Source organism: Sporothrix brasiliensis (genome assembly GCF_000820605.1).
Source record: "Sporothrix brasiliensis 5110 chromosome Unknown Cont20, whole genome shotgun sequence".
NCBI lineage: Eukaryota > Fungi > Ascomycota > Sordariomycetes > Ophiostomatales > Ophiostomataceae > Sporothrix > Sporothrix brasiliensis.
This window is the reverse complement of record NW_024467139.1, coordinates 5,207,295-5,232,746: the sequence shown is the minus strand read 5'-3', so window position 1 is coordinate 5,232,746 and position 25,452 is coordinate 5,207,295. Positions and strand designations below refer to the sequence as shown.

Here is a 25,452-nt window from a genome sequence, read left to right as displayed (position 1 = left end):
ATAAAGAAAACGAGACGAAAAGAAACACAAGAACAGTGCAGAATCGATAATGGCTAAACATTTCCAATCAATGCCACCAACGTGGCCCAAAACGTGTAAAGGCCCTGAAAAGAGACAACCGAGTGCGTCTCGAAGCCCAATAATCTTGTGAAACTCTGTCGTGCTGTAGGAAATACTCTCATGTATCGTCCGCAAACTGGTTGTCGTCATCGACATAATCGATGCCTTCCACTTCAGCGCCCTGGAGCCGCGCCGCCATGCGCTTGATGATTTTGCGGTCCGGCCGCATCGCCGCGAATGTCATCGGCGTCGTCAATACGCGTGCACCAGAGAGGCCGCCGCCGATGTTGCTCTTCTTGGACGCACCCCCGCCGCCTCCACCGGACATCAGCGCCTTGATTACTTGCAGTTGCCGCCCGGCCAGTTTCCACACGATGCTTCGCGTGTAGAGCATGCGGAACGCCTGGCTTGCTCGGATCAACGCCCAGTGGCTATATTCAGGATCGGCGAGGTAACCTTGCTGCAGAATCTGCGGGATTGCCTCGGCGCCTGCGTCCAGTTCCTTGAGAAGAGGAGCCTTCCTTCGAAGTCGGGAGGCGGGCGAGCCGGTAGCAGGCGAACCCGCCACGGCCGTCGATGAGGCATTGGCCGACATAGTCGGAAGGCGCACCGTGATGTCGCACCATTGCTGGTACACCAGGAGGAACCGTTGTCGGTAACCTGGGTCGTCGAATGCGTTGCCGCGGTTGCCTGAACCCTGCCCCCATTCCTTGATCTCTTCCTGCCAGCTCGCGTGAACAGCCCGTATGTCGCTTTTAAGCGCCTCGAAGATTTCGTTGCACACTGCCGACTTCGCTGCGAGGGCCTCAAAATCCTTGGCTGGTTCTGCTAGGTCCGCATCCCAGTAGCTGTTGTCGTGCCGCTCGCCAGCGGCACTGTCACGATTGCTCATAGCCTCGCGCATGTCGCTCAACGCCCGCAGCTCACGCTGGATAATGGGCTTGGCCACATCGAATTTGAGAAAGTCAATAATGTGGTCCGTCTTCTTTGCATGCGTGCTGCGGCTTTTGTACTTGTACGCTGGTTTGTTCAGCCGCTCCGGGGCTGGCGAACCCTTCTGGAGCCCCTCCAGCAACTCGACACGCAGTCGGGTAAAGTCCTTGTCGGTAAAGTCGTTGCCCTGTTTGGCCTGGTCCACGAGGTCGCTCAACAGCGTGCTCAGCAGATTGGCCGTCTTGTCGCCGATGCTGCCGCGCAAATAGCACAGGTGTTCCTTGTACACCGTCAGCCGGCCGAGGAGGTCCTCCTTCGTGTTGAACGCAAAGCTGCGCTCAATCATGTCAGCCATGACCGGCGGCGGCAGATCCGTATCACCGCCAGCCCCAGGGGCCGGAGGCGTGAGTTGATCCAGCGTTGTGCGAGTCTTTCGCATGTAACCCATCTCCACAAGGTCATACTTTGGCGGCAGCGGCGCGTTCTCAAAGTTGCTCACGATACGCGGGTCCCAGCAGACCCATGCCAGGTCGCCATCGTAGTCGCCTCCCGACAGCTTGTCTGCCAGCGGGCTGTTGCCTTTGCTCGAGAAGACGATGACGTCCTTGAGTGCGCAAAGCTCTTGTCGGAACACGGCGCGCACCTTTTGCATGTCACTCGTAAAGTGTGCAGGGGCCCGCGCCACGAGCACGTCCGTGCCAACGAGCAGGGTGTCCGAGAACGAGCCGTCGTCGCCATGCTCGTCTGGCTCCGAGTCTGGTTCTGCTTGGAACTTGGACGAGAAGCATACCTGCACCTCTCCTTCCTCCAATACGCCCATGAAATCGACCACCATGAGCATGTAGGCCGTCCGGCCCACCCGGATGCTGAGCTTCTCGTTGAGCTTTTCACACCGCTGCTTTTGCATCTTGTACGCCATCTCCCACAGGTACCGCTGGGACAACGGGTCAAAACCACCTGCAAGTAGGAACTGAATGGCGTCCTCATCTCTATCCGGAAGGCCGCCCAGGAACGGTACCTGGCAGTGGATGACATGGTCTTTTCGGTATTGAGCATTTTCGTATGCCCACGAGGCGAAGAGCAGTGGACTCTCGAGGGCTTTACGCTGCTCGGCTAGTTCACGTGTGAGGCCGCCCTCAAGGATGCCACCAAGAACGCTGCGCACGCGAGCCCTATCGATGGCACGATCTTCCAGCAGGGATATGAACTGCAGGTTGAGGCTTGCGGATCGCGCTTCCGATGCATATGTGCGAATTTCCAGCGTTCGGTGGCCGGCATCCAAGCCATCGCATTGCCACTTGCGTTGGGCAGGATATGTTTCGATCCAGTCCTCTCGGCCAATGTCCTCCGTGTCTAGGATCCACATGCCTTTGGCGCTGCCTATGCGGCCCTGGACAGCCACCGGCAGGTCGCTGAGTTCCAGCGCGGAGCGTAGCTTGCGGGCCACGCTCAAGGACATGCGGGCCACACCGTCATTCATCACTACCCCTGTTGGAGACAGAAGATCCGTTTCGTGATGTACGATTTGACTCGGCTCAAACACAACGGTGGCCCGGGTCCGGCTGAGACCAAGTGCGATGCGAGAGAATAGCTTGAGGTACGGCTGCTTCCGGTTGCCTGGGTACTTGTTGCATTGCAGAAGCCAGTCCAACATTTGGTGTACACGTAGTGAAGACGCAACTTGAGCTGCAGCGGACACCGGCCCGTCGCCCACACTGGCACCCATGCTGGCGGCCGCCGCGGGTTGTGAAGACGGAGAGAGACCGACTCCGTCTTCCGCAAACAGGTACACCCTGTTGAGCAGAATGACTTCTTCGGCCTCGCCTGGCCCAGAACGACTTGTGACTGGTATCTTCTTGAAGCCGTCCTTTTTGACATAGAAGGCTGCCCAGGTGCGCCCAGCAAACTCATGACGCTGGCGTGCGATCCAATGGTTGACCTCTCGAACAGCCTCATCATGGTCGCGCAGGATAAGCGGCACTAACGGACGGGACGAGTGGTGGGAAGGCATCAAGATCTCGAGGTAGCGATCAAAGCCAAAGTGGCGGCTTAGTCGATGGGGAAGGTCAATGGAAAGAGGCTGCAAGTGGATGGAATACAGTGGCCCAGATGTGCTTTTGTTGAAGCCCATCAGGATTGTATACACAACGACTCTCTTCGTCCCACCGGACGAAGTGTGTTTATTGAGAGCACTGTCCCAGGCTACCTGTGTCGACTGTTCCGGGAAGCGCTTTCCGGCAAACTTGGGATGCTGCTGAAGGGCATCGCGAAATGCTGCCTGGTCCTCCCACGCGGACGAATAGGTCAGGTCGACGTCTTTCAGCTTCACGCCACTGAGTAACGCGATACGGGTGGTCTCCCATATTATCGCGAAGGGAGCCTCCTTGAGCCATTCCGGAGTCGGTGCTGGGCATCAATCATTAGTGCAAGCCGCTAAACGAAGCTGTAACTTGACAGGAGAGAGGAGGAAACTCACGAAAAACACCACTGAGGCGATCCCATAAGCCTGGCACAGGATGCGGCGGACCAGGCTGCGGCTCTCCCGGCGCATCGCTGTATGCTTCTTCAAAAAGTTGCAGATCCTCCATCTCTGGGATGCTTGAGTACGCCGTACTGGACGGCGAATCAGGCTTCTGGACATCCGTTATGTCATAGAGGCCAAAGGACTCGTCAAGGGCCTCGAGTACATCGTCAGAGGCGGCAAATGACTCTTGTGATGGCGGTCTGCGTAGAGGCGCCGGTGAATACTCCTCTTCTGAAAAAGCTTCTGTCTCGTTGCCTTCATCCCTGTCAGGCTCTGCATCTGCGCCAATTGTGGTCTGGCTATCAAAAGTCCCGTCGACGGGGCCCTCAAAGGAGTCTAGGGCGGAGTACATGGAAGACGATGTTGACGATCCACCAGAGCTCCGAGGTCTGTTGTCTTCCGGAACAAATACGTCAATGTCTTGCCTTTCAACAACGTCAGGTTCCGGCCTGGTCCGCACAACGGGCTGTCCGAAGCGCGAGACTACAGGCACCCGGTCAATGTCAGCCGCCAGCTGTTTATCATGGACAGGCACATTGACGTCAAGTACAGCCATGGCAGGTGGAGGTGGTCTCCGTCTCGGACTCGTCACCGGCTGGAGCAAGACGTCTCGTGAGGCCTCGAGGAGCGAAAGCAGAAGCTCCTGCATGGCGATCTGGTCCTCCAGGCCCTGGGCCCAAGGTGCCTCATCCATCTTTGACGATGGCAAAACACTGCGGGTCACTCGTGTCTTGCGGACCCAGTTTGCATTCTGATCGCGAACCTTGGCGTCAAAGTCGTCAAGCACGGCCTGCAGCCGGTCGGGCCCCCGGTAGTGATGAAAGCGGAGCAAGTCGGTGATTCTGATGTGGCGCCCAAAGTGCGCATCTACTCGAGCCTTGCGCGCCTTGTCCGCCGGAGACTGCGGGTCCTCTGCAAGTGGCACGCCCAGGTTGTAGATTCCGTTGAGCTTGGCGATGTGCCCACGGCCCGGATCACCTCCATTCTCCTTCACCTTGACAGGCGTGACAGGGCCCGCAACCGCGGCCGGCGGCTGTGGTGGCCGATTTCTGGGTGTCGGGACCATGGCGTCGGTCTTGGAGGCCTAGCCCTCAGGGACTGTGATGCTGTATGAATGTTGACAAGAGGAGCTAGAGGTTGCCTTGCGCGGGTCGGGCCTGGGAAGGGGTGGGCGGGAGCGCTAATGGCGCAAACGGCATGCTAAAGAGCGCGACCACGCATGGGCCTCCCGGCTTCTTGCTGGGACCTGGAAAGAAAGGACCGCTATGTGAAGTGAAAACGGTTCAGGGAAGCGAGAGACGGCTGTGAAGAAGGTCACTGGTTTCCGGCAAGTGGACAATTCACAACCGGGTGCAGAAAGAATGTCAAATGGGCAGAACAACAGTTATCTCGGGGCGGGCACAAGCGAAAGGCATTGCAAGACCAACACAAGAAGCCGGTGACGGTTGCAAGGATGTATTTATGTTGAGGTGAAAGTGTCAGGCCCATTCATTGTTACCTTGATTTAACCTCCAGCAAAATGAATCTTTCCGCTGGGAAGGCGCCTAGAATCGTTCTTTCCCATCTTGGGCATTTCCCCCACGCCGGAGAGGCTGTGGGATGTGGTTGCACTCAGGGGGAAGGCACAACTAGGGTGCGGAGCAATAAACAATGCAAACGGGTAGGAGGTTCAGGGGCTGAGCGCTGACAGGAAGCCTAGAAGAGGGGGGGGGGGCGTTGCGGGTGGATTCCGCGCAAAATGTTTGCACGTCGACACATTCTACAACACCATAAAGACGCTGCGTGTGGCATTGCCAATGTCAACCCGTCGTCCGATATGATACACAGTAAAACATGGTCAGTAGTAGTTATGTATTCAATAGTGCACCTCTGGTCTGCCTTGCTGCCAGTCTTGGCGTTGAGAGGCCGCTCGTCGCTTGCATATGAATGCATTATCCGAATGTTTGCACAGGTTCCGTAGTTTCATGCACCCAACTTCTACTAACTGGTCTCTCGATCGTATCATCTTATGACTGGAGTCGACTTTCATGGAATATGTCGTACACACGGCGAGACAGTGAGGGCAGCCGACGGCACGAATACAGTATATATACAGTGTGAGCATAATACACACAGTATGAGAAAACTATCCTCACTACGGCGCTGACGTAATACGTCCTCTTTCGGCATGTCACGTTTTCCCCTCACGCGGCTGCTTCGGATTTGCATCGGCATCGCAATTACATCGTCGACATCCCCCAGCCTTCAGACATTTGCAATTGCCAATCATCCATCCGGCTACAGTACACCACCAATTGAGCCACGCACCGTGTGTGACTGACACGACTTCAAGGCCAGCCTCGAGGCACAAGGCTGCGCAACCTGCGACTCACGACATTGCACAGTACGCGAAACCTCTCCACATTCCCGAGACACGCCGAAACATCGACAAAAGTACCCGGCTAGGGCCAACGGAGCCGAGCAAGCTATGGCTGAAGGCCACAGTCCCGAGCTGGACAACCTGACGGCCGAGGAGGCCAGTCGCATCATCCACTCGCACCGCAAAGTGCGGTACGGTACGTTGTTTGCTGCTGCAGTGGAACGAGCACGCGCTCAGGATTGCAACGTCTTAAGCAAAGCCCATGCCGATGTTCGGGTGCGGCGCCCCCCCCCACTGTCGCTCCTCGTCCCCAGTTTCGTATCCAAAGAGGCAAATCGCAAAGCACGAGAGGGCTACAGCACTGACACTTGCCTCCCTTCTCCCGCCCAAATATAGGTACTGCCTGCTGGCCCTGTCGCCAACGCAAAGTCAAGTGCGACAACAAACAGCCATGCGAGAACTGTGTCAAGCGCGACCATGCGCAGCTCTGCTCGTACAAGCCGAACCGGCCGTCGTCGGGCAAGAATGCCGCCCCATCGTCGTCCTCCACTGCCATCCCATCCACCGAACTAGGTTCCCCGGCTGTTCTGCTAGCCAGTGGCAAGAAACGTGCGCGTTCACCAAACAGCAGTGACGGCCGTCGCACCACCAGCTTGGAGCCTGCAGGCGATGCCATTCGAGGTACGCTGTATTTGTCTTCTCGTGTTTTATATTGGTCTTGTGCATACCATGCGACCATGGCCCCATCTGAGCAACGCCACCGTGCTGACGCAGCCTTCTTTACCTTTTTGACTTTTTCCAGTCGACTCGGACGCCAATGAAATGTCCCGGTATCTCGGCCAGAACAGCATCCCCGCCTTGCTGCGCGAGCAGGCATCGCCCAGCCGGCAGGAGGAGGGCGTCGAATACATACGCCAAGACATGCGGTCCATCCTCGGCCTCGACAACTCGGCACCCTTCCCGCTGATGTCGTCACGGCATCTGGACCGGCTGACCTTGGACATCTCCGCCGAGCTTCCGTCGGACCGCGAGGTGATGAAGTGCGTCGAGACTGGCACTCACAACTCCAGGCATGAGGGCCTCTGGCAGATTATACATTATATATGCTAACATCAAACAGGCTGTTTCATGCCTACAAGGAAGTCCCCCACCCGTTCTGGGGTTTCGTCCTCGACATCGACGAGCTCGAGACCAAGCTCATGGTGTACCTCGAAGAGCGGGCCAAGAATGCCAAACACTCGTCAAGGCCGACCAAGCCCGTCTCCGCATCCTGGCTCGCGATCCTCTTTGCTGTGCTGGCCGTCGGTTCGCAGTACCACGACTCGCCGTACCACATCCGGACACGAGATTCGCAGCGATACATCCAGATCTCCTTCCACTTTCTGCGTGTTGGCAACTTTTTGCTTCGCCCCAACCTCGACTCCATCCAGGCCATGTTGATGACGGGGTTCGTTCTCTTGAACGACATGAAAGCCGAGGCGTCATGGGCGCTGCTCGGACTTACAACCCGTCTAGCACAGTCTCTTGGTTTGGACCGGCACCAGCCAATGGACGGCAGAGAAAGCCCTGATCTGCGCAAGAAGGACCTGCTTCGCAGAACGCTATGGTTCGTTTCTCTCCGGCAGTGCCGAAATTCCCTCGTGAACAACCTCAAGCTGACATGCATGCAAGGTGGACCATTGTCTGGCATGATTGCCTTACGTCCCTCTCGTTTGACCGGTACGTTGCCGATAATGACATAAAAACAATATAAGATCCATCGTACTGACCGACAGGACCCCGATGACTGCCCACTCCGTCTTGCCCATCCCACTCAGCCCCACTGCAGCCGGCGGCTGGAAGTATCTCGAGGGCATGTACCACCTGTGTCAGTTCATCGGCAACCGTCTAAGCCCCGAGCAGACGGCCAATATCACATACGACAAGATCGTTGAGAACTGCAAGATCGTCGAGGATATTCGGGACAAGATGATGCCCCAGCTACGCAGCAAGGAAGCCTGCCGTTCGGCGATTGACCGTCTGCACCACTATGCCATTCGCCTCCACACGTCCTTTGTTGTGTCCGTCTGCTGCCGCCCAGCACTGCGTCGCGGCGAGAGCGGCCAACTGGATGCCGACCAAAAGAAGTCTCTGGCCGACAAATGCAAGATCAACCTGACCGAGACCGTCCGCAAGTTCTTGGCGATGCACCAGCTCTCCGTGATTCCGACGCGCTCATGGGCGTTCACCTACCACGGCCTGTCGTCGGCGGTCTTGCTCGGCATCCTCGGCGAGACCAAGACCGACCTCGAAGTGCGCGGTCTGCAGGGCGACCTGATCGACGCGCTCTCGGCCACTGCAGCCAAGGAAAACACGTCTCCGCCCTCGCACATTCACCGGACCGACCGCGATATCGAGCTGTCGGGCCCGCTGTCGCGAGCCCTCACCGCCCTCAAGAACATATACGACCACGGGCACATTGCCGGCCAAGCTGCTGCCGCTGCGGTGGCTGCCGCCAACGGCGCGGCCGGGAAGACGGACAACAGCAATGAAGCCAACGGCAGCAACGGTGTCGGCATTCTCACGGCTGGGCAGAACCTGATTGCTGCCGCTGTGGGCAGCAAGAACGGTATCGCCAGCTCGGCGGGGTCGGGCACCGATACGCCGCTGCAGCTCACCCAGGGACAATCCGGCGCCCCAGCCGGCGCATTGGTCGCGCCTACAGTGCCAAACTTTTCTCGCAGTCTCGATCCACACCAAGACGCCGCACTCGCCATGGCCGAGATGCAGCATGGAGGCATCGATATGGGGTATGTTGTGGCCAGCATTTTGAATTTGAAGCGTAGTACCCGATGTCGAGAAACTAAACAACGTATAATAGAATGTTTGCCGGTATGCAAGGCCAGCATCCAGGTATGCTGCCAGATCTTGGCATCGACACATCTACGTACCTGTCCCCAATGGACCTGTACGACCAGATATTCTGGGGTACGAGTCAATGCGCCAACACCCCTTCCCCAAATGAAAAGCCAGGATACTGACAGCTTCTTACAGAAAACCCTGAGCCCTGGAATATGGGCTCCGATTCGATGAACTTTGACTTCATGGCCCAGCCACCACCCGGACAGGCTCAACAGCAGTTCTACTTCTGAGTCTGCCATGTTCCACATTGATCTTTGATATCAATCTTGAGGAACGTCGCGCTTGGTGGAGCTAGCTGCCTTAACACGGCTTTACCTGTACGATACCCAAAAGTAATTTGGTTAAACTAGGAAACAAAAAAAAGGCGTTCATTCTAACTTGGTTCGACAATATTTGCTTTTATGTTTTATTGCAGTTTATATTTATATTTTGCTTTTATTTTTATAAGCAGTCGTATAAAAAAAGTAGGAAGATGACATCTTATAAAGTCTAACGATATATTTAAGCCCATATAACAACATTACATGCAATGTAAATTTAAATCATGGCAAGATGTTGGGAGTCAATCACCCTTGATACCCCGGGGATCTACCATGTCTCCTCCCAGTAGACTACTTTGTTCGGATCCTTCTCGTCAAACAATCGCTTCTCCGCTTCTTCCGGGTCCTTGCAGAACCCGCCCGAGACTGCCGCATCACGCAGCGCTTCACGGACGGACTTTGGCATGCGCCCGCTGTTGCCGCACAGGCAGATGATGGCATCTTTCCGAAGCAGTTCGCACACTTTGTCTGCATGGCGCCGGATCAAGTGCTGCACGTAGTTTTTGCCCTCGTCATACGAGTACACGACCACGCTGGGCTCAGTCGTTGCTGACTGTTCTTCTGTGCCGCTTGTGCCGCTTGTGCCACTTGAGCCATTGATAGCCTGCTTCTCGGTTGTCTTCTTGATGTCCGGGGTTACCTTAGGAGTGGGCGCTGGGTTTGCCTCCGGCTCGGGTTGTTCAGGATCCTTCGGATCCCTCGAAAACGCAGGGACAACCGTCAGATCCTCGGTGCCAGCCCACTCCTCGTGGAAGTGGAAGTCGGCACCCTTGTTGCGGCAACCAAAGAAGAGTACTGTCTCGGCGCGCGGTAAAGACCGCATCCTGTCGTGGATCAGGCTGCGGACTGGGGCGACGCCGGTGCCCGTTGCGATGCCAATCAGAGGCCGCTCGGCAGAAATGCTTCCGTTTGGCGGTGGCGTCTCGCGTTTCATGCCCACATGCAAAGGAGTGCCTGCTGGCAGATTCTTGAGGTATCGTGAACACAGACCTTCCCGTGGTTTCCGGATGATGGTCCGGTACTCCACCAACGCGGCGAGAACATCAAGTCGGTAGACAACCGCGCCGTCCCGATGCGCATCGTCATCGCTCGTTTCATGCTGTCTTTTGATGACTTGTCTCTTCTTCCAGTGCTTCCCACCATTGGCAATGCTGAACTCGCGACCACGAATGATGGGGAACACATCGGGTACTGCCTCGTACGGGATTTTGGAGGAGTAGAACTCGGCAAGCACCTCCAAGATCGTCCGCCGTGGCCGGGAGGTGAAGTCGTAGAACTCCTGGGATGCGTCGGGCTGAACAAGCTCAAACAACTTCTCTTTGTGGTCCACGTTGGTTGTATAAAAAGCAAGCTTGTGCAGGAAAGACCGTGATGGAACGGCCATGAAGTCAATGTTGTGTGTGAGGAGGTCCCGGAGAGTGCTGTTTTCGGCAGGGTAAAGCCCATTGGGCGACTGTGCGCCGAGTGAAATTTGCTTGTCGGCGACTGAACCCCATTCCATGAGATCAATCAGCTTTTGAACGTCCGACGGGTAGTTCTTGGGATACACGACGACTCGGTCGCCAGGAAGAGGTTCGTACGCCATGCCATGAACCAACGGGAAAGTCACGTCCAGCTCTATGAGGCGAACGTCTTGCCAGTGGTCAGACGGGGTGACTCGCTTGTTGCTAATGACAACGGCGCTGTTGACGTTTGGGTGAGGTAGTAGAAGGGGCGGCGGAAAGTCTGGTGAGGATCTTGCTTCGTCCGCCTGTTCCTGCATGGGCGCTCCTTTTGCGTCCGAAAGCCGCACGCTTAGCGTGTAGCGAGGTGGAAGTGGCTCCTCCTCTGGAATCGGCTGTACCGAAGGGGGTAGAGGATATGTCGTTGTTAAGAACTCTCTCAAGTCCTTGAGCCAAGGCTGGTAAATGCTATCGATGCTGTTCGCATGTGTTAGTGTGGAGCATAGGTCTTGTAAGCGCAGCGCTGGTGGAGCGGCCTACCCATCATCATGCCTCTCATCAGCCTCTCCCCTTGCGAAGGTCTCCTTTGCACCCAGACGAAGAAGACGACTGTGAAGAAGCCGCGATGCCCAGTTGTACCTGCAAGACCGGTTAGATAAAGACGATGATCCTGGGACGTTTCATGCTGCTGCACTTTTTAACTGGAAGGTCTCTCACTTATGGTACGAGCTGTCTCCAAGACCAAACGTCGTGAAACGAACTGTCTCCAGGCAGTTTGGTGGTAGCTTGGCTCGCCGGAGGTCCTTCCAGAACTTGCGCGAGCTGTTCGGGAAGTGGCCTTGGCCTGTTGTAGCAATGACGAAGCAGACGAGTTCATAGTCTTGTAGGAGGTCGTTCTGCAAATAGAATTAGAGGTGGTTACATAAAACTGGCTTCCATTGGAGGAGGTGTGGCATACCAGCTTGACATTGTCCATTGCATCGAGATCAGTGTGGAACCGTAGCCGCTGGCACATCCGGTCGATTTCCTCGGCCTTGTCCTGGGCCGTGCCCGTCTCCGAGCCATACAGTATGAGAATACGCCTGTTTGAGAGAGACATCGTATATGTTGTCTTCTGCTGGCGGTTACTTGTGGTCGTGCACCGTTTGATTGTAAGCGGTTTTGATATCGCGGGATGCTCGGGCTGAATGGAGACAAAGGGCCACCCGGAGTACGTTGTCCGGCCTGGGGCTACACATTGATAAAGAAACGCGCTCTTCGTCTCGATGCACTGGCGTACCGGGTTGTGTTGGTTGATCGAAGTGGTTGTTGTATTCGTGGATGGGTTTTGATGTGTTCGAGGTGAAAAATTGAAGCCATTTGGAGTGGTGTGTCACAAGCTAAAGCTGCATGTACCTATGGCAGCCATTGACTATGGCGGGGTACTTCTCTGCCAAAGCTGTCCGATCTCGGCTTATTTCTGGCTTACACCTATTTAAGGACTCGCAGCGAGAACGAGGCAATGCGGTCTAAAAGACAGCACGTGGAAAGAAGAAGGTTGTGCCTGCCTCGTCTTTCAATTCATAATGTCCATGTCGTGTTTTGAAGAAGGCGCGAAGGAAAGCCATGGTCGGTTGATGCTTGCCTTTTTCATAGTGCCAGTTTTTAAGAAGGCACCATGCACAGCCATTACCGAATAAGGCAGCTCCTCGATGACAGTCTCCAAGGAAAGAACTTCGGTCACCAAAACGAATACAGCAAGGAAGCATCGATAGGCAGCTTGAATTTTTGTTGTAGGAGCGTCGAGTAAATGTCTCCGTTGACTCAACCGGGACGCGCTGCCTTCGTATACTGAGGCCGAACTTTGGCTCAAAGAAACCATTTTTGGGTTGCGCCCAGTTCAAGTGGGCCCGGGGCACGCGACCTTCGCAAGGCTGCGGCGCGATTTTGGCGTTTGCCGTGTATTTTGTTTACTCCGTACAGAATACATTATCTTACAACTTACGGCTAAACCGCTGTCATGCTCTTTGCAGTGGAGATTTTCGCATTGCCTCATTTGCGATTTTGTGCAGAAGAGGCGCCTTCCCTCTGAATGTGTGTTGGTGGCCGGCCACCTTCTCGTCCTACAGAGAATGGGGCGAGTGGGCGCAACAATGGCAAGAGCTGTCCAACGTGTGCTTCCTAATGGGGTATGACAAAGGAGGCAGGCGCATGTTGCTGGTGCTGTTTCCTGTTTGCGGTCTAACTAACGTGCGAAATATACGTTCGCGGGCCTGTTGAACTCCGAGGCTAGCCTTTATCGACCAAATTTGGTTGTAAAGAGAAGGTGCGGCCGGCCATCCAACTGCACCATTCGTTCTTTCCTAACCAGGGATGAGAAAATGGCCAAGAATCCAGTGCCTCGTAGAATAAGAAGTGAGAGGCCTCGCTGCCCGTCTCAGTGGGTGAAGAGTCAGATCAGACGAAAACGCTGCCGGTGCATGAAAGCAAACCTTTCGCCCGAAATGACCGTGGGGAAGCCGGGGGTAGAAAAAACGCATTTAAATGACATCCAGAAGGAACGAAATTGTTCTAGAAGCACAACATAGAGCCAAGAAGACGAAATAGTAAATAGAAAGAGCGGACATAAAGGGGCAAAGTAATACAGGAACCAGCGAACCAAACCACTCACATTCACAGGCGACTCGCATGACCAGCACGGTGCCTACACCGTCGCGCTTTATTCACTGATGAACAGCTCATTAGTTCCCCCTGACAAGGCCCCAGGAGCTTTATTGTACCTCCTCGCCAAAAATTTTATGCAATGTACTTCCAAAGCTTGGTCAACCAACCCCCCTAGTCATTGCGCCGCGCCACGCCTTCCCTATTTCACCGAAACTCCGTGCGAGCTCCCTGCAGAATCGAAAATTACAGTGCTCAGATTAGCAGTAACGAATGATGACGGTAGAGGACAGATCATTAAAATAAATAGGTAAAATAAATCGGAAAAAGGAAACTGGTCAGATTTACGGGGAACGCTCACCCAGTAGGAGCGACCCAGCACCCCAGTACGAAGCACGAAGCACGGCAGGTGCGACGCGCGACTAGGCTGTAATTTTCGCCTCCCCTTATATTTTTCACGTCGCCCTCCTTTTCGCCCTTCCTCCCTTTTTTTCTCAACCTCCAAGATCATCAACAACAACAAACTTCACTGACATCTCGTCACTTTCTTCCCGCCTCCCCCCTTTCTTCCCTCTGTATTCTAGGGCACCAAGCTACCCTGCTCGCTCCCCTTCGTCTCCAGAGTCCAAACACGGAAAATCAAACTCAAGCCAACCTCAACTCATCGGCAAATCCCCGTCGTCTCGTCCACAACAGCTTTCAGCGCCTCTCAGCTCTCAGCCATCAACACCCCATCAGTCTCGCCCACCATGTCTGCCCCTGCTGATACCAAAGTCTCTGACGCTGCCGTTTCCGACGTGACCGCCGCTCTGTCCAACGCTAACATCTCTGGCAAGCCCGACGAAAAGGCCAACGACGCCTACCTTGCCAGCGCTGCCGAGGGCCGCCGACTTTACATCGGCAACCTCGCCTACGCTACTACCGAAGGGGAGCTCAAGGAATTCTTTAAGGGATACCTTATCCCCTGTGTGCCTTGCAATATGATGGCCCTTTCGAGCTATTTCTGTTGGTGGTGTTTATTGGAACCTGGTCGTGAGCTGTGCTTTGCTGCTCCGAACTCGCAGGGCTTCAGGGTGATACCTTCCTACATACTGTCCAATTTTGCTGACAAATGCCTGTTTTATAGCGAGTCTGTCTCGATTCCCAAGAACCCTCGCACTGAACGCCCGGTTGGCTACGCCTTTGTCGACCTTTCGACCCCGACCGAGGCTGACCGTGCCGTCACGGAGCTGTCCGGAAAGGAGATCCTTGAGCGCAAGGTCTCTGTCCAGCTTGCCCGCAAGCCCGAGGCTGCCGGCGAGAAGGAGGCTACCAACGGCGAGGGCGAGGAGGGTACCCGCCGCCGCCAGTCCACCCGCGGCCGTGGCCGTGCCAGCCGTGGCCGTGGTGGCCGTGGCCGTGGCGGCGTGAACGTACGCACAATCAGCGTCTTATCATCAAAGTCATGAAACCACTAGCTAACAAAACATGTAGGAGGATGGCACCCCTGTCGAGGGTGAGGCAGCTGCTACTGAGGCCGCTGCCGAAACCGCTCCCAAGGATGTTACCAACAAGCCTGCGGGCGCCGAGGAGGCTGGCAAGAAGGCCCGTCAGCCCCGTGAGCCGCGCGAACCTCGTGAGCGCCGTGAGCGTGGTCCCCCGGCCGATGGCGTCCCGTCAAAGACAAAGGTCATGGTTGCCAACCTGCCGTACGACCTGAAGGAGGATGCTGTACGTCCACCCTTGCCTGTGCGCTTTGTGAAAAATGTACCATGACTGCTAACGTGGTTTCTTCTTGCCAAATTGTAGCTGAAGGAGCTCTTCGCCGCATACGAGCCGTCTACCGCTAAGATCGCACTGCGCCCCATCCCCCGGTTTATGATTAAGAAGCTCCAGGCTCGTGGCGAGGCACGCAAGGGTCGCGGTTTCGGCTTCGTGACTCTGGCCTCCGAGGAGCTGCAGCAGAAGGCCGTTGTGGAGATGAACGGCAAGGAGATTGACGGTCGCGAGATCGCTGTCAAGGTCGCTATCGACAGCCCCGACAAGACGGATGAGGAGGCCAACGCCCCCGAGGGTGAGGCCAACGGCGAGAACGTCGAGGCCGAGGCCCCTGCTGCCACTGCCTAGATGCTTTCTTGCACACTTGACAAGCGCGAACAGAAGCGCTGCTGCAAACTTACTATGGCGACCGGTGCCTAAAATTGTTATCTGACTTTCACTTCTTGTTCCCTGTCGTGGGCCGGCACCATCCAAATGCGTGTTTTTCTGTCCATGTCGCACGCCGCTGCTTCGGCACGGTAATTTCTACAACACAACTTGTTCGGCTCCCTGCTTGACGATTTTGCCTCTTTGATCGAACTTGTTCGAACAGAGAGGTGATGTTCGTTTGTTCCTTTTTTTTATTGAAAAAGGGGAGCAGGGAACCAAAATGTATCCGAGTGGTGGATTTTTTTGGCGATGGAAGTATCTCCTGGCGTCTTCTGAAATGGGCTATATCTTCATGAATGAGAGACTCTGCGGGGGGCCTTTACACGCCAAACACCCATTTCTTTACTTAGCAAGCTCTCAGCTACCTTTTTATCTGATTTTAATTTCGCCGCTGGTTTTTTCAGCAAGTCAAGGTGCTGCTGCGTGCGACTTGATGTTTTGATACCTGCACGTGTGACTGTCGTAATTTATATGACTCTGTACTCTGTACGTACTTTGTTCGAATGGTTCATAGTTCTGCACGGAATGTTGTGTCTTGCACAGGAGTAGTGAGTATCAGTAGTATTGCCTTCTTTAAGCTGTGCTGGCAGGTCTTGGTGGCTTACAATCAGTGTCGACTTCGGCTTAGCAGAATTGGTGTAGGTTGTAGATTTCGACGCCAATTGGTTAGGTTTGAACAGACCCTCAATACGGCGTAAATAGCCCTTTTTTTGGGAAAAATGGGGAAATTGGTGGGGGTGGCCTAGGCCTGGCCTCCTGGCATACTGCCATGCTGCGCAACAGCAACCTGAAGTCGTATCTCAAAACACAAACCACCCTCTTGGCACGTTTTGTCCAAGGCAGCATCGGTGCCGCCGTTTTCGAAACAGTGCGCATTCAGGACTCCTTGGACGAAATACGAGCATTAGCGACAAAGACAAATTTGAGTATTCGATCGAGATCATAAGCCAAACACATTGATTGCTGCCAGCGCACTTGGAGAGCATCGACAGGGGCTGCCCTCCTCCGCCCTCCTTTTTCTTCCTCCTCAACCTTGTGGCCATCGACGGACACATCGACGACCACGGGCGCTACCGAATACCTAACTTCTCCCCTTTCCCGAGCCGTTACGATACGCATCCCACACATACGCGCCGACCATGTCTTCAAAAGCAATGTGGGAGGTCGACCCGGAGACGCGGTCCAAGGTGTGTTTCGCTGGCCTTGTGTACAAACCTCTGGACGTCCTGGGACACCACGCAGCCCGTTCATTTGCTTTCTAACGTATTTTGTTCTCCCCATACAGCTCCAAACCATCCAGAAAGAATCCAACAACGACATCTGCTGCGACTGCGGCGCTCCCTCGCCACAGTGGGCGTCACCCAAGTTCGGCGTCTTCATCTGCCTCGTCTGCGCCGGCGTCCATCGCGGCCTCGGCGTCCACATCTCCTTTGTCCGCTCCATCTCCATGGACGCCTTCAAGGCCAGCGAGATTGAGCGCATGCGCCTCGGCGGCAACGCGACCTGGCACGCCTTCTTCGAGGGCCACGCCGACACGACCATGCGCGGCATCACCTGGGACGACGCCACGATAGCCGAGCGCTACGGCGGCGACGTGGGCGAGGAGTACAAGGAGCGGCTGAGCGCCAAGGTGGAGGGCCGCGAGTACGTGCCAAGCGAGAAGAAGCCCAAGCCGGCACCCGTTGCGGCAGCAGCGGCCACCTCGCGGTCGACGCCCCTCGGCGGCAGCCGTACGGCCAGCCCTCTCAGCGGCTCAGCATCCGGCGGCGCAGGCGGCGGCAGCGGCGGCAGCGGCGGCAAGATCAAGGTCGACGAGAAGTACTTTGCGCGGCTGGGCGCCGAGAACGCCGCGCGGCCCGACAACCTGCCGCCGAGCCAGGGCGGGAAGTACACCGGCTTCGGCAGCTCGCCGCCGCCGTCTCAAAGCAACACAAACGGCGGCAGCCTGCCCGGCTTTGATGATCTGCAGCGCGACCCCGTGGCGGCCCTGACCAAGGGCTTCGGTTGGTTCACGAGCACCGTGAGCAAGACGGCCAAGACGGTGAACAACGACTACATCCAGCCGACGGCGAAGCAAATTGCCGAGTCGGACCTGGCGGCGCAGGCTCGTGTAGTCAGCGGGAACGTGGCCCGTTCGGCACAGCAAGGCGCGCGGTCGGCACAGGAGGGCTTCAACCGGTTTGTGGAGGGTGGCGGGGCCGGCAGCAGCGGCGGCCAGTACCGGCCGGTGAACACGGGCATGGATGAGAGTAAGCGGGCGTTCTGGGACGACTTTTCGTCGATTGCCGACAAGCCGGCGGCTTCGGTGGCCCCACGCAAGACGACGGTCGGCACGATGGCCATGGGCAAGGGAAGCAGCAGCAGTGGCCCTGCTGATTCTGGCGCAGGCAAGAAGGATGAGTGGGAAGACTGGTGATCGTTTCCGTCTACTTTCCTTATTCCGTTCGTAGCTTATAGCTGTCTTTCGTTGTTATTTACTGTCACTCTTCTATATTTAGTTTTTTTTTGATCAACATTAGCGGCGGGGAGTTGAACGATCAATATGCAGCACTGAAAGACAATGCTTGCTCACTCTTTATGACGTCCGGCGTCCTTGTAGGCAAAGAGGTACAACGCAGGTCGAATCGCAGCATGTGACATGGTCACGTGACCCTCCGTTCTCGGCCGAGGTTATGGTAACCGGTCCTAGCCGCGGTTTTGGCTCCCAGCAGTGGGCTTTAGCGAATGTGCTGCATCCAACGCCGCTGGTAAATTCGACCTTGCCTTGGGGAAGCTTACGCCGAAGGACCTAACAAGGGCGATACAATCTGCTTCCAACCACCTTCTTCCCGGCGACCATCCTTCGACCCCGTCGCCGTTGACGACTCGAATTCGCGAATTCTCGAATACGATCCCAACAATGTCTGCCCTCCGGATTCTCGTGCCCGTGAAGCGGGTGATTGACTATGCGGTACGTTTTTTGCCCCGCGCAAAAGCATCAGCCCAGAAAACCGAAGCCAATCGGGCGACATCATCGAGACCAATTCGGTTCCCCCGACGGCAGCCGGCAAGCAGCGATCACTGACAAAGTCCTTTGCTTCTCCCCTCTAGGTCAAGCCCCGCGTCAACAAGGCCCAGACGGGCGTCGAGCGTGCCGGCGTCAAGCACAGCATGAACCCCTTTGACGAGCTGTCTGTGGAGGAGTCGGTGCGCATCCGCGAGAAGAAGCGGGCCCCCGGCGGCGTCGAGGACATTTGCGTGTTCTCGGCCGGCCCTGCCAAGGCGCAGGACGTGCTGCGGACGGCCATGGCCATGGGCGCCGACCGCGCGATCCACGTCGACACGGCCGGCAAGGCTGCCGACGAGAACGCGGCCGAGCTGGAGCCGCTGACGGTGGCTAAACTGCTGCAAAAGGTGGTGGCCGAGGAGCGCAGCAACCTCGTCATTCTGGGCAAGCAGAGCATCGACGACGACGCGCACCAGACGGGCCAGATGCTGGCGGGTCTTCTGGGCTGGCCGCAGGCGACGCAGGCGTCCGAGGTGACGTTTGCCAAGGACGGCGACGCCGTGCAGGTGATGCGCGAGGTGGACGGCGGCGTGGAGACGCTCAAGGCCAAGCTGCCGCTGGTGATCACGACAGATCTGCGCCTCAACGAGCCGCGGTACGCGACGCTGCCCAACATTATGAAGGCCAAGAAGAAGCCGCTGGCCAAGAAGACGCTGGCAGACTACGGCCTGGAAGCGGAGGCGGCCAAGAAGCGGGTGAACACGCTCAAGGTTACGGGTGAGTTTTTGCTTCCTATCTGTGTATTTTTGTGTGTTATGTGTCATGTCCTTCCGGCACATGCTAACTGTTTAGAACCCCCACCGCGCAAGGGCGGCGGAAAGGTCGAGGATGTCGACGGTCTCATTTCGAAGCTCAAGGAGCTGGGCGCGTTATAAGTGCGTGGCACGAGCATGTACCACATCTCGACGACGACGAAAAATACTGGGAAACGACACGGATAGATACTCAATGACTATAAGAATGCGGCAGAGACGAGGACCCAGGAAACAAACTGAGGTTATGGATTATCAAAAGGTACATATACACAAAGATTAAAATACTGCGTCATACACATCGTGTCATACACATTCGTCAAGGTCGTATGATATGATACATGCCCGGAACGCAACTGTGACAAACTATGTGAAGGCTGATGCAAAATGATAGCATCCACATATTGGAGGCGCCTTGGGACAGAAGGTAAAGTAACTTACGTTGACGCAACTCAAGCACAGGCAATCATAGTACATCACCCAGACGTTTCCCCGGCCATCCATTCCGTCCTCTCGAAGCTCTCCGGCCACATACTTTCCTGCTGTTGAATCGGTTATTTGCACATTGGAGAGAGCACGTGCACCAACAGAGTAGCCCGACTGTGACTCGCCCATTTACAGGGGCATAACGCCGGAGTCGGAACGAGAGGGGCCAATCCAAGTGCACTGGAAAAATTTGACCCCTCTATTGTCACCGCCCCGAGCGCCCCTACCGCGAGAAGACGCCCTGCTGGAGACAAGCTGACAAGCTCGGATAGCGCACCAATTGCTATCTAGCAGGCCCTGGCTAGGCGGGAAAGTGCCGCAAAGTAATGGGCTGAAAAAAAATTGCTATGAGAGAAAATGGGAAAGAGCACTAAAATATAACGACAAAAAATTGTGACAGGGAAGGAGTCACTCACATCCCAAAGAAAATTTGCCCATGCCAAATTCCCCTCGCAAAGTCCCTCGCCTGCTATTGCTGCTACAGTCTGTTTTCTCCCTCCTTTTGTTTCTCTTTTTCGATTTCTTCCTTCTTCTATCCACATCACCACAACCGACCGACCGCTGCCAGACAAAACAGAACTAGATCCTATGACCCTCTCAACCCCTACTTTTACCTCGTTTGTCTCTTTTTGAGACGTCTCTCGGACAAGCTGCCCTTATGAACGGGCGTCCGTCTATCTTCACCTGCCAGGTAAGCCACTCTTCGGACGATTGCTCTGCTTCTGGGACTGCATCGCGAGGCGTGTCGTCCTTGGCACGTATCGTGAACTGCTACAGGGCGGGTGAGTGCAATTGGCCTCTTTGGAACGTCTGCTAACCCGGCTTCTCCTCCAGGACTATCTCTCAGGTTCGTGCTATCTCTACCCCAAGTTTGACCTTTTGGGCTTCACCCTCGGTCCCTCGACTCCGCGATGCGCCGCAACGACTGCCTCGACAACCTTGCCGCTGCCTCTGTGTACGATTGCTAACGGCTGCTGCTTCAGATCATCTGTGGAGGGCCCTTTTAGACTAGAACTCACTCCCCCAACCTCGTCCTCGCTTTCACCCACCTTTTCGCTATCCACGCAACCAACCACAAAACCAACAAGCAAACCACAGCCTACCGGCTCAGCTCATAAACCAAACAACTTTTCAGACGCGCACCCAGTCTCATTGCCGCAGCCATGCTGTCTCGCATGTCTATGCGCCTCGCCCGCCCGGCCCAGGCCGGGTTCGCGGCTGCGAAGCCCCGCGCTGCCTTTGGCATGGCCGTCCGCTGGAACAGTACGGCGGCACCCGTTGACGGCAGCAAGGGCCGCAAGATGCCCGCCATGCCCAAGCGGTCGTTCGCGCCGGCTAACAAGGTGGACGCCACTCTCACCATTCGTGTACGTACATGGACTTCTTGTCGGCTGGGCTGCTTCGACTTTGATGCAGGATGCTGCAGGCCGTTCACCGCTCTTTTCACGTCCCAAACACTTGCTAACACGCACCCCTCAGGACGGCCCCATCTTCCACGGCACTGCCTTTGGCGCCAACAACAACATCTCTGGTGAGGCCGTTTTCACCACCTCGCTCGTCGGCTACCCCGAGTCCATGACCGACCCGTCGTACCGCGGCCAGATCCTCGTCTTCACCCAGCCGCTCATTGGCAACTACGGCGTGCCGTCCAACGAGCGTGACGAGTACAACCTGCTCAAGTACTTTGAGTCCCCCCACATCCAGTGCGCTGGTGTCGTCGTTGCGGACGTTGCCGAGCAGTACAGCCACTGGACCGCCGTCGAGAGTCTCGGCGAGTGGTGCGCCCGCGAGGGCATCCCCGCCATCTCTGGCGTCGATACCCGCGCCATTGTCACCTACCTCCGTGAGCAGGGCTCGTCTCTGGCCCGCATCTCTGTCGGTGACGAGTACGATGCGGACGAGGACGAGAGCTTCGTCGACCCTGGCCAGGTGAACCTCGTGAAGCGCGTCAGCACCAAGGCTCCGTTCGTTGTCGAGTCCCCCAACGCCGAGTTCCATGTCGCCCTGATCGACTGCGGCGTCAAGGAGAACATTCTGCGCAGCCTGGTCAGCCGCGGCGCCGCCGTCACCGTGTTCCCCTACAACTACCCGATCCACAAGGTCGCCGAGCACTTTGACGGCGTCTTCATCTCCAATGGCCCCGGTGACCCGACGCACTGCCAGGAGACCATCTACAACCTGCGCCGCCTCATGAACGAGTCGCCCATCCCCATCATGGGCATCTGCATGGGTCACCAGCTGCTGGCTCTGGCCGCCGGCGCCCGCACCATCAAGCTCAAGTACGGCAACCGCGCGCACAACATCCCCTCGCTCGACCTGACGACGGGCCTCTGCCACATCACTTCGCAGAACCACGGCTACGCCGTCGACGCCGAGACGATGCCGAGCGAGTTCAAGGAGTACTTTGTCAACCTCAACGATGGCAGCAACGAGGGCATGATCCACAAGACCCGCCCCATCTTCTCGCTGCAGTTCCACCCGGAGGCCAAGGGCGGGCCCATGGACAGCGCCTTCCTGTTCGACCGCTACCTCGAGAACGTCAAGATGTACAAGGAGGGCGCCCAGGTCTACAAGGACAACCGTCCGTCGCAGCTGCTGCTCGACATCCTGAACCGCGAGCGTGTCGGTGTTGAGCCGACCCCGCTGGTGCAGGCCGTGCAGAACTAAGCAGCAAGCAGCGAGGATGCACGGAAAGTTGATGTGAGAGAGACGATGGTTTGAAAAAGCCGTGGCTCTTGTCGTCCTCTCTCTTGTGCTCCCATTGTTGCTTTGTTCGTGTCGTAGTTGTCTTTTTTATCTTTTGATAATTTGCGCAGATTGTCCAATGCCATAGAAATATGGCTATTTGTCGTTTTCATAGCTCCTTTATATTTGCAATACTCATTTCGTTCTCCATAAATGAGTGAATTATTTTCTAAATTTGAAATGCTATAATTGCATTTTCCTCATGCATAGGAAGAGTACAATTCTGCCCATACTGTGCGTCCCTCTGGCCACCCACAACCTACGCTTGTGGCACAATCTCTGAAACGGTCTTACTACCACCGATCGTCTTTGAAACCACCCAAGCGGCCTTCCCGTTCATCACGACCACCACGATCAAACCGGGGTCGATCCCGGCGGTCACCGCCACGTTCACCGCCACGGTCATCCTGACCGTCGCGTCCTGGCCGGTAGTCGTCGTACTTCCGTCCGCCGCCTCCGCCTCTCCTATTGCGTCTGCGGCGGCGGCCGCTGGCGCCACCACCACCACCACCACCACCGAGTCTGCCTCCGCCACTCCCACCTCCGCCGCCACCATACCCGAGGCGCTGTTGCCGCCGTTCGCGCTCCCGGTGCGGCGGCCGGATGCCGTCAAACATTTCCGGGCCCCGGTCGACCAGCTGGTCGCCCTGCTCAAACGTATAGCGGTTGTGTGTTTTGGTGTAGTGGCTCTGCCCGTTGCGGCCGGGCCCAGGACTGGGGCTGCGGCTGCCGCCGCCCCTGTTCTTGCGTGGCTGCGTGTGCAGCTGGATGTTGTCCTGCCGGCGGCGCACCAGATCGGGTGTCACGAGCTGGTAGTCGAGGGGCGGCTCGGCACGCGTTGTTCGAATGTCGTCGTCCAGGGGTGCCCACGGCTCGTTGCCGGCACGGCCGCCCCGCTGGCGTTTCTCACGCGGGGGCGGCAGCGGGGGCGGCGGCGGCGGCGGCGCGTCGCCAAATCCAAAGCGGTCGCCGCCGTTGTCGTGGGTGCCGCCGAACCGGGCCTCGGCGCTTCCCTTGGGCCCACGAGGCGCATCAAACGGTGGCGGCGAGCGCCGCGCAGCCTGGTGGTCTGTGTTTGTCCCTCTGTCTGGACCGCCTGCACCGAAACCGGCGGCCGCGCTCGACGGATCGTACAGGATTCTGCCAGGAATCGGCGTGTCGGAGCCGACCTCGCGCAGCGTCGTGACCACCCGGCCCGCCTCCTCCCCCTCACCCCCCTCCTCCTCCTCCTCACTGTAGACCACTTCCCACTTCTTGGCCGAGCTGCGACTGCCGCCATGGCCACGACCACCGGCGGCCTCCTCGCGGTCAATGTAGTCTTGAGCCAGGTCGCTGGGCACAAAGTCGACCCACAGGGGGCGCCGGTTGCTCTCGTCCGGCCAGACCTGACCGTGGAGGGCCACGCGCACGCGAGTGGCGGCCGCAATGTTGGCAAAGGTGACAAAGGCGTGCGTCTTGATGGGGTCGAGGTAGGCGCTGACCAAAAGCGAGTCGCCGCTGTCGCCTCCGTTCGGCGGTGCAGCAAGGGCGGCCACGTGGTCCTCGAGCGTGGATGGTCGCAGCGGGCGCATCAAGTGACAGATGTAGAGGGCCGTTGTGGCCGGGTGGATGGCCGGGGACGTGGTCGTCACGGCGCCAAGGGGTTCTTCCGCATCACGCACGTCCACCTCGCCAGCGGGTGCAGCATCGTCCACCATCATGTCTGTGTCTTTGTCGGGTTGGCCCTCCGGCACCACAGATGCTGACTTGGATGGCAACTCCGACGGCAACTCCGACGGCAGTTCGGACGTGTCCTGGCCGTCCACACGCTGGCGCTTGCGACCCGCTGCCTCGCTGTGCAGCGACGGCGGAGGCGTGACAGACCGGCGCTTGCGCTTCTGCTCGTCGAGCATAACTTCGGACATGGGCACCGTCGACGGTGGTGGAGGTGCCGGTGCTGGTGCCGGTGCGGCCGGCTCTTGAGTGGAAGCTGACTCGGCAGCACCATTTTTGGATGCTTCGGCGGTATCCGCTGCAGGCACGGCCTCGTCCTCCTTGACATCCTCTTTGGCGTCCTCTTTGGCGTCCTCTTTCGCGTCTTCCTTCGACTCGTCCATCATCTCGGTATCCCCGTCTTTTTCGGCCACGGCGCCATTCGACTCGCCCGCATTCGCGTCGTCGACCAGGCGCTGCACGAGCTCTTCTTTCCGTCCCGCCGTCGACAGTTCGCGTTGCTTGAGCTCGGCCCGCAGATTGACGACCGTCAGCTTGCCCCAGTCGGTCGCCGGTGAAGCCATTGTGCCGGTCGCGATGGCAGGATGGCGGGCGCTGCGGTGTGTAACGTTGTCGATTCGCCTGTGCTCGCCCGTGTCGTGCAGCTTTTGTATAGTTTTCGATGGGGTCCGTCACCTTGTCGCAATGTGAGGTTATTATTGCCGGTCGCGGTCAATTGGGGCAAGTAGCCACCGATCAATAATACACCTGTTGATACTGGTTTCCGGGTGGCACCGTCTGGTTGTGGGGTGAAGCAATGGACCGAACGGAGCGCGTCGTGATGGCTGGCGATGCGGCTGGAAGCTGATTTGACCACAGCCAGCAAGAAACGCAGAGCTTTGCTAGGAAGCTTTTTCTGGGCCTTCCATGCAACACTCACCCGCATGTCGGGCCCCACAGTTATGTTCCCTGCCGTTTTAGGCTTAGCGCTAAACAGGTGCCGATCGTGACGGACTGAGAAATCAAAGACCAAGATTCATTCTGCGGGCAACATGGGTATGGACAGCCGCTGACGACAGACGGGACGTGACTTTGAATTCACCATGCCGTAAATGAGACACGGGCAATAAAAAACTAGACAGTGCCACGTTAAGGACTCGAAGACGCAGAGTCCTGTTGTACAGAACGTGTTTTTCCAAGTCCCAACTGGGCGGGCGTGTTCTAGATTACATAACTGTCGCTGGCGTGTAAGTCGGCGACCGTTCGACAGATGAACTGGTGTACGACATCTGAGATCATTTGGTTCTTGATCGCAAAGTGGTTGCATCTCGACGATGCCATTGTCACATTCTCGTGGAACTGAAG

The 25,452-nt window shown here is 56.9% G+C and overlaps 8 protein-coding genes across 8 annotated transcripts; 5 read left to right on the top strand and 3 right to left on the bottom strand.

The window, feature by feature from the left end:
* Positions 1 to 178: 178 nt before the first annotated feature.
* On the bottom strand, positions 179 to 4,583 carry SPBR_06372 (RNA-dependent RNA polymerase; the record flags this gene model as incomplete). The annotated part of the gene is made up of 2 exons (XM_040764629.1): positions 179 to 3,399; positions 3,470 to 4,583. 2 exons carry the CDS (start codon positions 4,581 to 4,583, stop codon positions 179 to 181), a joined length of 4,335 nt encoding a protein of 1,444 aa, XP_040617386.1.
* A 1,401-nt stretch (positions 4,584 to 5,984) lies between these two features.
* SPBR_06536 (c6 zinc finger domain containing protein) lies at positions 5,985 to 9,007 on the top strand (the record flags this gene model as incomplete). Its single annotated transcript, XM_040764792.1, has 8 exons — positions 5,985 to 6,072; positions 6,273 to 6,557; positions 6,679 to 6,916; positions 6,997 to 7,482; positions 7,548 to 7,595; positions 7,652 to 8,665; positions 8,737 to 8,843; positions 8,910 to 9,007. 8 exons carry the CDS (start codon positions 5,985 to 5,987, stop codon positions 9,005 to 9,007), a joined length of 2,364 nt encoding a protein of 787 aa, XP_040617385.1.
* A 358-nt stretch (positions 9,008 to 9,365) lies between these two features.
* SPBR_06730 (NADPH-dependent fmn FAD containing oxidoreductase) lies at positions 9,366 to 11,638 on the bottom strand (the record flags this gene model as incomplete). The annotated part of the gene is made up of 3 exons (XM_040764986.1): positions 9,366 to 10,934; positions 11,301 to 11,435; positions 11,498 to 11,638. 3 exons carry the CDS (start codon positions 11,636 to 11,638, stop codon positions 9,366 to 9,368), a joined length of 1,845 nt encoding a protein of 614 aa, XP_040617384.1.
* Positions 11,639 to 13,928: 2,290 nt separating this feature from the next.
* SPBR_07285 (rnp domain containing protein) lies at positions 13,929 to 15,285 on the top strand (the record flags this gene model as incomplete). The annotated part of the gene is made up of 3 exons (XM_040765539.1): positions 13,929 to 14,591; positions 14,653 to 14,889; positions 14,968 to 15,285. The coding sequence occupies 3 exons, from the start codon at positions 13,929 to 13,931 to the stop codon at positions 15,283 to 15,285; spliced, it is 1,218 nt and encodes a 405-aa protein (XP_040617383.1).
* Positions 15,286 to 16,505: 1,220 nt separating this feature from the next.
* SPBR_07344 (ADP-ribosylation factor GTPase-activating protein 1) lies at positions 16,506 to 17,782 on the top strand (the record flags this gene model as incomplete). The annotated part of the gene is made up of 2 exons (XM_040765598.1): positions 16,506 to 16,553; positions 16,652 to 17,782. 2 exons carry the CDS (start codon positions 16,506 to 16,508, stop codon positions 17,780 to 17,782), a joined length of 1,179 nt encoding a protein of 392 aa, XP_040617382.1.
* A 483-nt stretch (positions 17,783 to 18,265) lies between these two features.
* Positions 18,266 to 19,287, top strand: SPBR_07580 (electron transfer flavoprotein beta subunit; the record flags this gene model as incomplete). The annotated part of the gene is made up of 3 exons (XM_040765834.1): positions 18,266 to 18,316; positions 18,457 to 19,129; positions 19,205 to 19,287. The coding sequence occupies 3 exons, from the start codon at positions 18,266 to 18,268 to the stop codon at positions 19,285 to 19,287; spliced, it is 807 nt and encodes a 268-aa protein (XP_040617381.1).
* A 1,526-nt stretch (positions 19,288 to 20,813) lies between these two features.
* On the top strand, positions 20,814 to 22,317 carry SPBR_07172 (carbamoyl-phosphate synthase small subunit; the record flags this gene model as incomplete). Its single annotated transcript, XM_040765426.1, has 2 exons — positions 20,814 to 21,017; positions 21,130 to 22,317. The coding sequence occupies 2 exons, from the start codon at positions 20,814 to 20,816 to the stop codon at positions 22,315 to 22,317; spliced, it is 1,392 nt and encodes a 463-aa protein (XP_040617380.1).
* A 371-nt stretch (positions 22,318 to 22,688) lies between these two features.
* Positions 22,689 to 24,671, bottom strand: SPBR_06885 (sap domain containing protein; the record flags this gene model as incomplete). The annotated part of the gene is made up of 1 exon (XM_040765141.1): positions 22,689 to 24,671. One exon carries the CDS (start codon positions 24,669 to 24,671, stop codon positions 22,689 to 22,691), a length of 1,983 nt encoding a protein of 660 aa, XP_040617379.1.
* Between the last annotated feature and the right edge of the window lie 781 nt (positions 24,672 to 25,452).